This window comes from Castor canadensis, chromosome 18 (assembly GCF_047511655.1).
Source record: "Castor canadensis chromosome 18, mCasCan1.hap1v2, whole genome shotgun sequence".
Lineage (NCBI taxonomy): Eukaryota > Metazoa > Chordata > Mammalia > Rodentia > Castoridae > Castor > Castor canadensis.
In genome coordinates, this window is record NC_133403.1 from 32,757,624 (window position 1) to 32,774,570 (window position 16,947).

At 41.6% G+C, this 16,947-nt stretch overlaps 1 protein-coding gene across 1 annotated transcript in view; it reads right to left on the reverse strand.

Annotated features, from left to right (window-relative positions):
• Positions 1–3,314: 3,314 nt before the first annotated feature.
• Tmem233 (transmembrane protein 233) overlaps positions 3,315–16,947 on the reverse strand; it is a 39,903-nt gene continuing 26,270 nt past the window's right edge. The window contains exons 2-3 of the mRNA XM_020179034.2: positions 12,870–13,006; positions 3,315–5,224 (exon numbers count right to left, since the gene is read on the reverse strand). Of these exons, the coding sequence (XP_020034623.1) occupies positions 5,218–5,224; positions 12,870–13,006 (144 nt within the window). The 3' untranslated portion in view covers positions 3,315–5,217. The remainder of the gene's footprint in view (positions 5,225–12,869; positions 13,007–16,947) is intronic.

Consider the following 16,947-nt stretch of genomic DNA (forward strand, 5'->3'; position numbering starts at 1 on the left):
TGCAGTGTGAGAAATAGTTGAGTAGCCATTGCTGACTCTGAAGATGGAAGTGGGCTATGAACTAAGGGTGTGGGAAGCCTCTAGAAAAAGCAAGAAAGAACAATCTCCCTGAGAGCCCCTAAAAAGGAATCTAACTGTGCTACCATCTTGATTTTGGCTGAGAGAGAGAGAGAAATTTCAGACTTCTGACTTCCAGAACTGTAAGATAATAAATTTGGGTTATGTTTGGAATATTTGTGACACCATCCATCAGAAACTAAGACCCAGAGATCTCTGTAAAGAGTCTCTTGTAATTGTTTAGATGAGAGTTGGTAATGACTCAAGAAGTATTGATTTACCTTCCCTCCTAGGTGTGAGGATTTGTGTGAGGTCCTCTTTCTTGCTAGTCAGTAGGTCATTTGTTCCCTCTTTGTAAGCAGGATTTGGACTTTTATGAGTCCCTTTCAATACCACAGCACAACTACTTCCCATTCATGGGATTCCTTGTCATGCTGCAGGAATAAACTCTTGGCCACAGTGTCAGAAGCAGACAGCTTGGGAAAAGTGAAATGGCAGGGCACCTCAGAAGCCAGTGTGTGGGAAAGTCTAAACTTGGGCAGGAGGAGGGACGAACACGGTGGCTGGACCACTGCAGATTTGACTGGGTGCTCATCTGAGGTTTGGACTGGTTCCCAAGATGAAAGAAACTCAGATGCCGCAGGCAAACAATGCACAAAGGCAATGTTGTTCTTGCCTCTGATAAAAGAATCTCTATAAACTCATCAGTCTATTGGGAAGGGAATTCCTTCTTTCTGTGATTTTCCAGAAATGATAGGTGTTGCTTGAGTAACATTTATCCCTTTTTGTGCTTATCAAAACTAGAATTAAAACTATCTGGCTCCAGGAATCCATTTTTCTAAGATAATTCCCCATGTTCCAATGTTTAACATCCATGAGTATTTTTTAAGGGTTTGTAGTAACCCAAGAATGTGGACACTATTTTAGATTTTTTTTTCTTTTCTTTCTTTACCTTTTTTTTTTTTTGTAATCAGTGGCCCGAAACTGTCTGTTATATTTACAAGCCGGGATCTAGGGTTACGTATCAAGATACATGCATGCTACAGTTCTGCTGAATGCAGCTGTCTTGATCTAGGCCAAAGATAATTTGCTGATCCAGAAGCTGAGGCCAGCAATTTTTATGTCTGCATCTGCTTCTGCCCATAACGTGTGGGTGAAGACAGGGCAACTTCAAGAGCAGTAGCCACACCAGCCTGAGCAAAAGCAAAGAGCAGAGGGTCAGGGATGTTTGCTTCCTGAAGCTTTCCTTCCTCACACACAGCATCTTGCAAAGTAACTAGTTGCAAAATATTTGGTTCATGCCTCTGGCTGGGTCCTGTCATGTTTCCTTGTAATTGTTTAGATATGTGTGCCTCTTCTCCACCTCCCCTCACCCCCCAGACAGTGAGTAACTTTCTTGGGGGGGGGGTCTGTCTTAATCATATTGGAATTGTCAAGGCTCAACCCAGTTTCTGTTGGGTTGACCAGTTGCTATATGAATACTTACCAGATGAGGAAATGGACAAGGTGACAACATATGAAGAAACTGAAAAGCTTTTAGATTACTTTAGTCCTGCATGGAAGGAGTAGTTAGAAGCAAGAATGCTTAATGTGGACAGTGGTTGTTTTTTTTCTGCCCAGCGTCTGTCTCTTTTTCTGGTAAGAGCACTCTGGTTTTTCCTTTGGGGAACCACCCTTCCCATACCCTCAATCTATAAAGATTGCATGGAATTAACCTTGCACTGATATCCAGTGTTTGAATACTGACTTCAAGGCTTGGCCAAAGGCTTGGCCACAACATCAATTTGTATTGCTACAGTGGCCACACCTGTTGGATAATGGCTGGTATTCATTCTGATGGGTTGCTTCCTATTTCTGATCAATTATTCATTATTTTGAATTGAACCTCCCCCAGCACCTTGGACCTATTAAGAAAGAAACACTTTATTTTTGCAGGTGTTGCTAAAGTGGTAGGAAGAAGTCCAAAACTGTTGGCAGCCATCTTTTCACTATGAAACTAAAGCAAATTCAATTAAGTTGGGATTGAAACATGAAGAGGAACAAGTTCCTAATAACACTGGGAGCTAAGATCCAGCTATACCTGAAGCTGTCCCTGGAGTTTTCAGTTATATGAACAGTAAACTCTACTTTTGTTCCAACCAGCTATTGTCACTAGCTAATGAAAAGAGTCTTTTGGCTGATGGTTTAAATCTTTTCCTAATTATGCTTTTGGGAATAGAGAGGCAGCAAGCTTAGCTTGGCAGAATGCCCTGGGAAAGCGACTCATCCCACTCTGTTGATATCAGAGCCTAGGGCCCTACACCTCTCTTGTCACTGGAAAGCTGGTCCCCTGGCCTCAATGCCAATTCACAAATAATGAGAGTGGGGTTTTTGAGGAAAAGGAAATAAAATTTATTATTTATCAAAGAGGGGGAAAGGGAGAGTCAACCTCTCAAAGTCCTATAGTCCCACTTCTGAGAGGAAGTTTCTACTTTTTAAAAGGGGAGTTCAGGAGTTCAGTTCAAGCACATAACAAAATGCATGTCCCAGCATGAGTGCTGGCCTTGGTTCTCTAGGTGTCTGGTGCCACAACTCCAAAGCTGTGTGTCTTGATTTACTTCTCTGGTGGACAAAGAGAGGCAAGGGGTGGAGGACTGCCTGGTTTAACTGAGAGTAAAGGGAGTTACCTTGGTCTCTCCAGTATGTAGACAAGAAGGGGGAAAATGTCAGTTTGATTAACAGGTAGAATAAACTGGCCAGTGTGTAAACTGGCTACACCAAAAGGTTTTTCTGTTTGTAGTCCCCGTTACATTTTCCTCACTGTCAAGTTATTCCTTCCATTTCTGTGGAAAAGAGGTGTCACAATAATCTATTTCCTGACTTTAGTTAATTCATGGGCTCAAGTAAAGAGTCAGTGCTCCTCAGCCAAAGCAGCTCTTAAGCCGGTGTTCCACTCTTCGCCATGGAAATTCCATTCAGTGACAGAACTTTTCTTATTTTATTTTGATTTTAATGGAACCAACATTTTCAATACCTTCTATGAGGACATTTCAGATGATAAGTTAGCTCAGTGTGAATGGCTCTCTATCCCTATCCCTGTCCTCTTTGTGGTCTTCTCTATGGAAAGAGTCTAGGATAGATGAGCACAGTTTGGTTATGGAAGTGTCTAGAAGAATGGGAACCCCAAGAAACATGAGTCACACATCATGGTAAACAGGATTACTTAAAACTATTTTTTATTTTGCCTCTCAGCAACACTTTTCATTTGATTTGGGCAAAAGACCAGGAACTCAAATATACAGAAACAAAAACAAGATGTCCAAAACAGAAATTAAGATCTGATATACTGGAATGGCACCAGCATCCCTGTGTTCTGAGAATTCATGTCCCTGATTCAGTGTCCTCCTGGGACAAGTGCTGGCTCAAGGCAGACATCTGGGTGAAATGACAGGTGAAGTCTAGTGTTTATCAACTTTTATTTATTTATTTTTATTTTTGGCTAGGGTCCAGGATTTTTACAAATGCTTGAGATTCACAATCATCTGAGAAGCAGTTTGTGTTTGTAGATTACTTAGAATTGTCCCCCAGGGGTACATTGATTACAGCAATTAATTTTCATAACAGTGTGAAGTAAGTAGGCAGGCATTCTTATCTCCATTTTCCACAAGAAGAAACTTGAGGCACAGACAGGCTGAAAAACTTGCCTAAAATCAACTTGCATAGCTAGTTAATGGCAAAAAATAAAAAAACCAAAAAAACAAAAAAAGAAAAGGCAAATATACCAGTATTTGATTCTGCACTTCCTTTCATTCAATTAGAAAAGCTGTCTTTTCTTTCGTTTATGGAAGTTCCTTATCACTCCGTTTCTAACATTCGCTTGTGAGGTGGTCTCTACTCTATGTACAGATATATGTTATCCTTTATAGAAATGACTTGATATTTGTCTTTGAGTGTCTTTACTTAAGTAAATTTATTTGAACAGAAATGACATAGAACATCCATTTGTGGAAAGCCACAAGTGGGAGGTAACAAAATAAATACCACAAAAACAAAACAACATCACTGAATTCTATCGAGACAGGTGACCGAGCTGCTTTTTAAAATGGGCAAAGAGCCATGGTGGTTGTTACACAGGTGTTAAGAGCCCACTGACACTCTTAAAAGCAGAGATTTTCTCCTTGCTGTAATCACCATTGAAAAAGAACAGGATAAGGGAAAATTCTTTGTGACTCAGTATTACTTAATGTGTGTCTATACACTACTTAGAAATTACCCTGTGTACCACCAGTGGCACACACTTTGCACTCTGCAAACACTGTGTTAGTGTGTTCTGAAGCAGAATGATGGCTTCACACCTAAGTTTGCATTTGATAGAAAAGAAATTCAAAGGGGAGACATATTCAAGTGATATACAGGAAAATTAAAGATCTTGCCTGAGACTTGCTAAAAAAAGATTGAAAAAAAAATCACACTCCATAAATAGCCAGTTTATTACCAAACTTGGGATGGGGAGGGTGCACAGGTGCCTAAATTGCCACTAAGTACATTCTCAGAATCTGAGTGGATGGTGCGGCTGTGGCCAAGCCGAGCAATGTAGATATGAGGAAGGGAGTGGGAAGCTATTAACAGAATCAAGACAAAGGCCAGACAGTCTTCCCGTCTTTGATGAGCGGATGGGTGAACTCTAGGGGTGCTGCTGGAGACGGGGGTTTACTGAAGATTGAAGTGAACCTAGAACATGAAAAAATGAAAAAGAAAAAAAGCAATCCACAAATTCCACTGTATGGGACAACTTTACACATGCCACAAATATTTGTACTTGTCATTGTAAACACCAGCATCCCTGCTCTCCCAAGAAACCTCCTGCTTCCCGAAATCCTGGTACCCCACCCCCACCCCAACAAGAGTAATGAGATTTCCAGATATCATCTCTGGAGCAGAGCAACGGATGCAAAGAGACTCACTAAGCAAAGTTGGTGACTTTGGCTGATGGGGCTGTGCTGCTTTGATTTCTTAAATTTTGTACTTTTTTGTTGTTCATTTGCCAGGGACCTGCCTCTGGAGAGTCCTGGAGGAAAAGATCTCACAGTCTATAGTCAAGGATCCATTCCTCAGAAACTTCTTTGGGGTGTGTGAGATGAGGACCATCCTCCTCCATGCTTGCAGCCAGCTGTAGTCACTTCAGGAGCTGTATGTCACAGACAGAGAGAGTGAGGAAGGACAGGGGACCTGGCCTCAGGGGCAGGCTTTCTGGGCTTCCCTTATTTGATGGATTACCCTGGCTTTACAAAGGCTGAGTTAGACTAGCAGGCCTGCACACTTTTGATTCTAAACACTGGCTTCCTTTTGAGAAATGTTTCTTACTTGGAAAATACATTTCACTTTACATGTGGCAAAACACTGAATTTTACAGATGCAGCAAAATGCCTGGTGCAGTTATGAGTCTCATTCCCTAATGGCTAGTGGCATTGTAACCAGCTTGTGTGTGTCATTCAGGCATTTCCCTCTTCATTTAAATACATAAATGTGCATTTGGAAATTATATATGCATCGTGTGTGTATGTGTGTGTACTTAATGGGATCATGCTATATACAGTCGTCCTTTGGGATCTATAGAGAATTGGCTCCAGGACCCTCAAGGATACCAAATCCAAGTCCCTTTCATAAAATTGCATATCCTAATATATACTTGGTGTCATCTCTAGATGATTCCTTGTACCTAATACAATGTAAATGCTATGTAAGCAGTTGTTACATTGTATTGTTTTGGGAATAACGACAAGAAAAGCATCTCTCCATGTTCAATACAGATGCACTTTGAAAAAAATTCATTCTGCACTTGGGCAAATGTGCAGTCGAAAACCTCACAGATATGGAAGGTACTGCCATTGCCTTTATTTTACTTATTCATTCAACTATTCACTAAATCTTTACACCTGGTGACACTAATGCCCAACAGTTATGTAGTGAGTACATTGTGTCTGCACTCTGCTTTGTGTCACTTAATCCTCCTAGCTCTGAGAGGTAGGACTGCTATTACCCCCATTGTATGTGTGAGAAGAAGGGGGCATGGATGGTTAAAATATCTGTCCAAGGGCACACAGCTCCTTAGAGGTAGAATCTGCATTAAAACTCGAGCTGTCTCACTCCAAAGTAAGCACCTTTAAGTGCTGTGCCCAATTATCATCAGCAGTGACAGAAATGAAAATGTTCTTGGAACCTTCTCTGCAGCACGCGTGTGATACAGACAATAAATATATCATTTGTCAGGGGGTGGTAAGTGCTAGGAATAAAAGTGAAATCAGTACAAAGGCCCTGAGGCAGGCACATGCTTGTGTTGCTCAAACAGAAAAATCCAGTTTGGCCAAAATGGAGAATGAGGGGAGGGTGCTGGAGGTGATCAAGCCCTGTGAGGTCATAGTAAGAGGGGAGTTTCCATGCTTAAACTTAGTTTAGATCCTTTCCTATGAATATAGATTTCCTTCATTCAAACACAGCCTGTCACGAGCATCCTTGCACATTTGTGGCTCACAACATTAGAATTACCTGGAGAGTCCTAAAACCTACCAATTTCTGGCCCTGTAACTGGAGATTCTAATTTAATCAGTTCAGGGTGGGTCCCAGTCATTGGTAGAATTTTTTGTAGCTCCCATGTTGGTTCTAATGTGTAGCTAGAGTGAAGAATTACTGATTTTTACATGCATTTTTGTGCACCTGTATTTAGGGCAGACACTGAGAAATGGAATTGTTGGGCTGATGGGGACAGGGATTTTAAAGTTTAATATGGTCGTTCCTTGGTATTCAAAGAGGATTGGTTCCAGGTCCCCCCAGGTATACCCAAATCCATGGAAACTCAAGTCTCTTATGTAAAATGGTGTAGTATTTCCATATAACCTATTTACTTCCTCCCACATGCTTTACATCACTTCTAGATTACTTATCATACCTAATACAATGTAAAAAGTTATTACATTGCATTGTTCAGGGAATAATGACAAGGAAAAAAGTCAGTACATGTTCAATACAGATACATTTTTTCCCAAGTATTTTTGTTCTGATGTTGGTTGAATCCAGAAATGTGGAAGTCATCTGAATTGACTTCTGTAAGAAATGCCCTAATTTACTCTTTCACAAATAGTATAGAATCCAGTTTTATCACACCTTGCTGACCTTGATATTATCCATCTTCTTAATTGTCTTAATCTGGCAAGCAAAATCATATAGTATTTCGTTGAAGCTTTCAATTGGGCTTCCGTGGTCACCAGTGATGTTGAACGGCTTTTCTACATTCCTTCTGATTTCCTCATCAACATCCTATCAACCTTAAATCATTTTCACAGTAAAAGTCCTTCCATTGTTGCTGGCTTTTCTCTCCCTCAACTTATCTGAGACAACAAAGAAAGAACCTCTGACCTTCTAGAAATAGGTAATACCCCATTTTTCATTAGGGCATCACAAAAGTTCTCTGAAGACACATCTATGAAAAAACAATTCCCAGGAAGCCATGCTCCAGTCACCAGTACAGGAAAGGACATGGATTTACTTTTACATTTTTGTAAAGTGGTCAAGTTCTTGCTTTGTTCCCCTCTTCATATTCTTCATGCTTCCTTCCATGTCTGATATAATAGCAAGATGTTTCGAGGCCAGGAAAAGATTCATACCGATTTGTGTATAAGTAAGACAAACGTTCTCTCCTGAGTAGAATGGGTTAATATCTGTTTCACTCCATGCCTCCTAATGGGACACAGGCCTAGGACCCTTAACTCTACCTAGAGGTCAAGTTCTGCCTTCCTAGAAACCTAAGAACACAAAGGCTCCTATGGCTAAATATGCAAGCTTTTAATACATGGTTGGGTGTACATATGTGTGTTTAGGTATCTTAAGACCATGCAGAGATATGAGTTCAGTGGATCACATCGCATATGCATTTAACTTATAGCAAATCAACTATTTATGTTCCATAAAAAAGATTATGGACCTGGAGAATCTGGCTGCCATTCCATTCAGTGGTCATGAACAGTTGTGTGAGCACCACTCTTATTCTTTCTCTGTGAGGCTGGAGTATGGTTCCAGTGACACTAAACATGGCCAACTACTTAGGCTAGTGCTCCTTTTCCATCATCAGAAGTGTCTACTTGTTGTGTGCGGCTGATCAGATGCATGTGTATGTTTAAAAGGGCACCCAGCTATGGATGCTCCAGGATTAATTTTGACCATATTCAGTGCTTACTGTGGGCACTGACACGAGGCTCTTACCTCCACATAGACGAAGCTTCTCTATACTACCAGGGTCATTTGGGAATGCCACTTTTCACTGAACTCCAAGGAACATCAGACAAGTGACTATAAACCTAACCATGAGGAAAGAGGAGACAAACCTGGGAGGTGTGAAACTTTCGGCTGTGATAAACAAAGCTTCTACCAGGTGTCTGAGGTGTGAGTGTGATACAAGAAGTAAATATTTGGTCTCTGGTTGTGGGTATTGAGCCCAAGGCCTTGCACAAGCTAAGCCGGTGCTGTACCAATGACATACATCCCAGTCCAGACTATTTTTTTTAAAAACAGCATTTTTCAATGGCAATGGTTTACTTCAAATAGTATTATTTACGAAACTCAGAACACACACATATTCCTGGTTTTTTGTCACATCTCCAGGCTCTGCAGTCAGATTTTCCCAGCTCTTGATGGAAGTTCTTGCTGCCTCCCAGGTTGTTACAACAGAGCTCCCGTGGGTACACCTGCTAGGCATAACCCTATTCCTCACCTTGGCATTGACTTAGATGTAATAAATTGGGATGATGAGTTTGCTGATGTAAATGAAAACTGACTACTCTGCTAACAGCTAACATACTATACAGTATGTTCTTCCTTTTGGGATTTGAGGGAGTGAGTTTGCCAGGGCTGGGCAAAGAGGGATCTGCAAAGTAACAGGATCTGAATTTCCATGGTGGGAGCTGATTTAACTTGTTGGGATTGGGTGGGAACTGCTTTTAAACCTCCCCAGAACACACACATATTCCTGTTTTTTTGTCCAAAATTTGGGAACTTATGTCTTAGTAGTCATTCAATTCCTGTAGTAACCTGGAGCTGGAACATTTCGTTTCAGAGGATTGCTAAGAAATTGACCATGTTACTCATTTTAATGGAAAACAGAACCGATTTCATTCTCTAGGGGGCTACTTCCTTCCTCCCTCTCTCCTTCTTTACCTGTCTGTCTTTCTTTGTCTTTATCCCCCACCTACAATATTTATTTATTTTGAGATAGGATCTTGCTGGATAGCCCAGGCTGTCTTTGAACTCACTATGTAGCACAGGTTGGCCTCAAACTTACTAAGCAGCCCAGGTTGGCTTTGAACTTACGATCTTCCTGCTTATATCACTGCATCCAGCTACAAGTCTTTAAATTTGAGTTTCTCCATGTGATTCGAACTCTGGAAACTTTTATTGTTTTCTTTGATAACATGGAGGAAAAGGTATCTAAAAGGAAACTGACCTTATAGATGGGGAAGTTAATTCTATTTTTATTTCATAGATAGGGAAATGATGTTATTGAGAATTTACTTAACGTGCCCAGATGGTCTGTGTGTCAGAACTAGGATTTGAGCCCTTACAAAACTCATGCCAAAACTTCCAGGCTCTAACCATTGTGAGACACTACCCTTCAAGAATAAGGAATGGAGACGTGACCCCCCTCTTATTATTTTATTCTCAATAAGAATACATCTTATTCTTACTAAGAAACATACCATTTATTCTTATTAAGAAAGCTTCAGTCACAAGCATATACACATCGACACCTCCTCCCCAGTTAGAAGAATTTGTAGGCTGGAGAGAGTCTCCTTACATGACTTCTGAGTCCTTTGTAAAACGCCTTAGATGGTGTCTCATAGGCAAAGTGATCTTTTAATGCCACATTGTCCACTACAGATTGCAAAGTAGGAAGCATCCAGGTTCCCAGTGTGGTTATTGCTTTTGTTTTGTTGTTTGTTTTATAGCTGGCCCTCACCATGTTTTAACAATATGACTTGGTTGTCATCATTTAAACCCCAGAAGACTTTAAATAAAAATCCCATTTCCAATACCTTTTTCAAAATGGGACCCACAGGCTAAGTGGTTACAACCAGAGCAAATCAGTTCATCCCAGCCCTCTCCACTCCATTGTCCCATGGCCAGGTGCCTCCTTCACCTAAGTCCCCTCCCTGACTCCCTGACTTTGGCAGCCCTTTGACTTTGTGATCCTTGACCCTGACTCCTGATGTGTCGAAACCTTACCACAGTATCCCCCACGTAAGTGGGGTCAGCCATTGGCAGGCCCTATTACTGCTTTGCTACTGGGAATACTAGAAGAGATAAGTTGACACAGAGGTAGTGTGGAATTGTGGTTGAAAGCACAGCGTGAACAGTTACACTGAAAACCTATCTTTTCTACCAAGTAGCTATGAAACTTTAGACAAGTAACTTCACCTATCTGAACATCAGTTTCCTTTTCTGTAAAATGGAGATAGTAATACCCACCTCTGTGGGTTTCTGGGAAGATTCAATGAAGATTAATTCCCATAAGAACTTTGGATGGAGCCTAGCATATGACAATGTCTACGTCAATGTGTCAGCAGGTATTATTATAACACACTTAGCTCTAACACTGGTCTGGGCAATATGTATTTTCATGAGTCTCCAGGAGTTAAGTCAAGACTTGGCCTCTTTTCCTTGGAACACTGGCTTTTGACTTTGGCTCACGAGTACAAAGCCTTGAACTCTCTTTAATGGCATATTAAAATCTGAGGTCCTCTCCCGGTAAGGTTGATAATGGTAGTAGTAACAGGATTACTGAATGCATTTTTAGTGTGCCAACTAAGACCACCAAGCTACACACGCTCTGTGGGTTATCTATGCAACAGTGGCACTAGCTTTCGGAAATGGGGACGATTATAATCCCCATTCCATAGCTGAGGAAACAAGTTCGAGCTGGTTAAACAATTGACTAAAGGAAGGGGACAACCTGGGTCCATCCTGACCCATTAATCCCATACTCCACAGCTCCTATGCACACACACACAAACACATCATGCATTATTTTTTATATTTTGTTGGTACAGGAGTTTGAACTCAGAGTCATGCACTTGCGAGGCAGGTGATCTACTACCTGAGCCATACCTCCAGCCCATGTTATGCATTCTTTAAAGAATGAAGTCAGGTGTGTTCACATCTGTTCTCCAACCGCCTCGCACTTCGCAGGCCAACATCATCAAATTTCAATCAATTTGATGATACTGACATCAACGCCACCAACACAAGGAACCTGTTTCCTTTGATGTTTTAGTGTATTTTCCCTCTTCTTGGGACACAGCCACTTATTTTTCCTTTGGGACACTTCCTAATAGGACATCATATCCTTCATCCACCTGCCACTGATTGCTCCTGGGTCTGGCTTGTCCCATAGGAAGTTGTGACTCTTGCTACCTTCTTGGTGGCCAACGTTGAGTTGGCTGATCTGGCAGGATGCAGGCTGTCTGCTTCATCCCTCACCCACCCAGGTGAGCGTCTTTGGTTAATCAAGCTAAAAAGAGGTTGGCCTTCTCAGCTCAATGGGGGTGATGCTTTGGACAAGGGTATAGGAAAAACTGTGCTGATCTGGCAGAAAAGATAAAGGATTTCTCAGCATTCTTATCAGCCCTGCCCAGATGGAGATGAATTTGGGCTTGTCATTTCTGGGTCTGGAATGTCCCTCCCATCACCTTGTCCTCTATCAAACCTCTGATGGAAAGTGTCATTGATTCTAGCAAATGGAGCTCATCTTAGCTAATTAGAGAAACCAAAAGAAATATGTCCAAATTCAGAAAAACATCAGCAACATTCATTTCTTTATGAGATGAAAGTTCATACCAAAAGCACGTGGTGGCTTTTCTGCCCTTAAACTGAGAACTATTAGGCTAATTTAATGTAAAATTGTGTAGGAAACCATTTCACATATACATGGCAAGACAGACCAGAGAACAATCCTAAATATCTCATTTTTTTCTCCTATGTTTCCCATCTTCTTACAGGTGGGACTATGTGACTGGTTTTAGTCATTTAATTTTAAGCCTCAGTGACATTTGTGACTCCTAGCATGCAGTGAGGACTTCACATAGGACTATCTGATCGTCCTCCATCCTTGACTTAGCCTGAAGACACTTCCTGTTCTAGATCAGAGGCTGGCAAATTATAGCCAAGATACCTGGTTTTTTTGTAGATAAAGTTTTATTGGAACACAGTAAAGGTAGACAGATCAAGGATTGCATAGAATTCATTGATGGACTTATTGACAGAAATATGGTCTTGGATGGCAGCAAGACCAGTGGATTCCCAAAATTTGGGTCAGAAAGAGGGACATATTTATGGGTTAGAATAAAATCCTACCTGGAGTGTACCTGGTTCATCTTAAGATAATATCAGAGTCATGCACTTCCCTGGAACCAGGGTCTGATTGTACTGCTGTTCTAATAGTTTGTCTATTTGTAATTTGCTGGGAAACCATGCAGGAAAAAACTGACTAGGGTTATTCTGGGGCAGTCATGGTAGTTACGAATCAATATGGCTATACTCATGTCAAGCTGAATCCATACACCCCTGTTCTAGACAGCAGGGCTACAAGATGGTATTCAGCCTGGGACTCTGACTGCGTGGGGGAGAGAACTTCCACCCACCTGCATGGTTCATGTAATAATGAAGAAGACATGCAAACACTTCTGTTTTGAGTTGTTACTGGAGGATATCCTAACTCAGTCTAACAGATCCAGTGAGCATTCAAGAGAAGGCATTTAATACAGGGAGGGATACAAAAACCCACTTACTTCCTTGTGAAGTGCACTGCACAAGAAATGCCGATGATAAGAAGGCCAATGATGATGGAAGCGATGGCCACCCACTTGGCATTCCGCCCCAGTCGCTTGGCTCCTTCGTAGTCTCCATCATTGTAGCTGTTCAGAGACTGGGGGACACAAGGGAAGAACTGATGACAACAGACAATCCATAAGGAGAGGTGTCTGAAAAAAATGTCTAGTAGAGGTCTTTGGTGGCTGGTCACTTCAAGGCCAGGGAGCTAAGCAAACCATGTGGTTATCACCTCCTCCAGCAAGTCTTTCCTCAAGTCCAAGGCCAAGTTTAACTGCCTTCTCTGTATTTCCTGATTACTTTCATCTTATTGTTTTCCATAGAATATTAAATGGATTGTTTCTCCCACCAGAATGCAATGACTAGGAACACTTGTCTATCTTACGTAGCACAGTGTACTATTGTCCAAAGCAATACTGGTCACGTAAGTGATGCTTGATACATATTCATAGAATGAGAGGATGCACAGGTATGTCTGCCTGTGTCTGCCTGGTCCACTAGACCAAACTACGCAAGCTTTCCAAACTACGACCCATGGGCCCAATTCAGACTGCCACCTGTTTTTGTAAAGTCTGTTGGGAACATTGTCACTCTCATTTGTTTCCTATTGTCTGTGTCTGTTTTTGTGTTAACAATTACAAAGTTAAGTAGCTGGGACAGAGATTATAGAGTTTGTAGGACCTAAAATAATTGCTTCTTGGTCCTACACAGAAAAAGCTCACCCAACTCCTGCACAAGGAGTTCAGTCCATGAGGTCAGGGACGTTGGCTGCATTGTTCATCTCTATGCACAAGCCATCTGTCATTCAACTGGTACTTATAGACATGGCTTTTCTAGCTGTTAAGATGTGACATGGGTTGGTAACTAGCAGCTACTTAGAGGCTTGGCCTCCTTCCTCCATCTCCCATCCACCTTGTTCCTCCTCCCTATTTCCCACCCCCATAGTCCAGCAGGTTAAGGGTTATTACTGGGCTTAGAAGAGCATCATTTCCAAATCTGTGTCTAGGTCAAATTTGTTAAATATTTAAATATTTTCTCTGTTGCTATTACTTTGAGCAATGTCTGGTCCATTGCAGGAACTCAAGAAATATGTATAGACTGAATGCACACATCTTTTTCCTACAAGACATGAGTTCATTCAGGGCATCTTGGAGCCCCATGAGCTGGCACAGTGCAAGATGCTAAGAGACTCCTTGCTGCTGGGTGAAGGCCGGAAGCTTTTCGCCTCCCTTACGTCATCCCACTGATAAGAATCTCCCTGAAGAAGCAGTCCAAGGAAGACTGGCACATGTATTTAGAAATCATGTACAGAGGGACTGATCAGTGGTGTGAATTGTACTTTTCATTGGGAACCTCTATTTTTTGGGGAGATGGGGAAAGGGCAGTACTGGGGTTTTGAACTCAAGGCTTCACACTCGCTAGGCAGTTGCTCTAACACTTAAGCCATGCCCGCACACCTTTTTGCTCTGGCTGTTTTTGAGATAAGGTCTCTCCTTTTGCCTGGCAGGCCTGAATTAGGATTCTCTTATTTGTGCTTCCTGCAGTAGCAGGAATGACAGGTGTGTATCACTATGCCCATCTTTTTCTGTTGAGATGGGGGGTCTCATAAACATTTTGCCAGGGCTGGCCTGGAGCTGTGATCCTCCCAATCTCAGTCTCCTGAGTAACTACGATTGTCAGCTGAGCCACTGCTGGGAACCTGGCTGGGAACCTCTATTCTTTTATTTTTTTTATTTTTTCACTTTTCTTTTATTATTCATATGTGCATACAAGGCTTGGTTCATTTCTCCCCCCTGCCCCCCACCCCCTCCCTTACCACCCACTCCGCCCCCTCCCTCTCCCCCCCCAATACCCAGCAGAAACTATTTTGCCCTTATTTCTAATTTTGTTGTAGAGAGAGTATAAGCAATAATAGGAAGGAACAAGGGTTTTTGCTGGTTGAGATAAGGATAGCTATACAGGGCATTGACTCACATTAATTTCCTGTGCGTGGGTGTTACCTTCTAGGTTAATTCTTTTTGATCTAACCTTTTCTCTAGTACCTGTTCCCCTTTTCCTATTGGCCTCAGTTGCTTTTAAGGTATCTGCTTTAGTTTCTCTGCATTAAGGGCAACAAATGCTAGCTAATTTTTTAGGTGTCTTACCTATCCTCACCCCTCCCTTGTGTGCTCTTGCTTTATCACATGCTCATAGTCCAATCCCCTTGTTGTGTTTGCCCTTGATCTAATATCCACATATGAGGGAGAACATACGATTTTTGGTTTTTTGAGCCAGGCTAACCTCACTCAGAATGATGGGAACCTCTATTCTTGATTTTGAAATCAGCCCTTCAGTAATAATTGTCCCTGGAGTATGAAGTAGATTAGATGTATGGAGACTATTCCAAGCCAGAGAAATACCCAATACACCACAGAGCTTTTTGCTTTTGGAACCTTTCCTTAATTCTTGAAGCTGGACTGCCTTGGTCAGTGACAGGTCCAGAAACTCAGCAATAAAGAGGCTGTGACTTCAGAGGTCTTGTGAAATGAGGATCTGTGACAATGTCAAGAACTTCCCTCAAGGTGAGTTCCAGAATTCTGAGTCCTAGGTTGTGGAGTTCTTGACCCTGGGGGCCCATTAGAAATATTTGGGTAGTTTAAAAATATTGGGGTGGTATCTGGACCCCATTCTAGAGAGATTCTAATTTAATTGGTGTGGGGACCAGCCATATTTTGTACGTTTTTTTTACTGTGATAAATTATGCACTTTGAGTGTACAGTTTGGTGGCATCAAGTCTATTGACACTGTTGTACAACCATTGCCACTATCCATCTCCAGAGCCTCTCCATCTTTTGCAAAGTCTGTACCTTCTAAATGCTAACTCTGTTCTCCCCTTGGCCCCTGGCAACTACCATTCTACTTTCTGACTCTATGAATTCAGCTATTCTGGGCACTTCATATAAGTAGAGTCACGTAGTGTTTCTCCTTTTGTGAGTGACTTCTTTTTTGTTTTTATTTTCTTTTGTGAGTGGCTTCTTTTACTTAGCATAATGTCTTCAAAGTTAATCTGTGTATCTGAATTTCTTTCCATTTAAATGCTAAATAATATTCCATTGTGTGGATAGATGATACTTTGTGTTTCCATTTGTCTGCCTAGGACGCTTGGGTTACTTCCGTATTGTAATTAGTGCTCTACAGGATTGAAAACATTTAGTCTAGACAGCCATCTTTAATGTCCTGCAGGTTAAGAAACCCACCACTTTAAATTTATTCCAAGGAAGGATGAAATAGAGCCTAAACTCAGATATCCGAGTTCAAATTCTACATCTTAGCTGTGAGAACTACAGCAAATTACCAACCTTCCTAAAGTCCAGTGTCTTCACCTGTAAATTGGGGATAATGACAGCAACACCTCTTCCAAATTGGAGGAGCCAATGAGTTAATGCACACAACGTGGTTAGCATTGACTCAGCATATCATACATGCTCAGTAAATTTGAGCTTTTATTGTGAATTGCCACAATGGTTCCATGATGACTATTAGATCACTGGGAGGGCAATGGGGTCATCACTACCATTTGTTGGATCAGAATCTCTGAGGACCCAAGTTTGAGAAGTGAGCTTAGATGCTTCACAACCAAGATCACTGCATAGAATATTAGAAATCCCACCAGATCTTACAACCCAGTTCAGAACTATGAAGATTCAAACCCTCCCGAAGTAATCATTATTTTGTGCTTCCTGGGAAAACAGAGGGTTCAGAGATTAGTCATAGTAATAGTTTGAGCTCCTGTAACAAAAGGAAAAATAATGAGACCCCTTCTTTGGCAAACAATGTCAACTCCTGGCTGCTTAGCTAAGGAAACAATTTCATGTTCTCAGTGGAGTGATAAAAAAGTGATAAGAACGGCCAGTCTTTGCCACATGGAAGGGCACATTTATTCACCTGTGCATTGCCCATGGGGTCAGGTGAGATTGTGGGGGGGGCGCCCTGGATTATTTGGGGAGTTTAGTACAGGTCAGGGCAGCCTTGTTGGCCATCTGGGTGAGGAGCATTTGG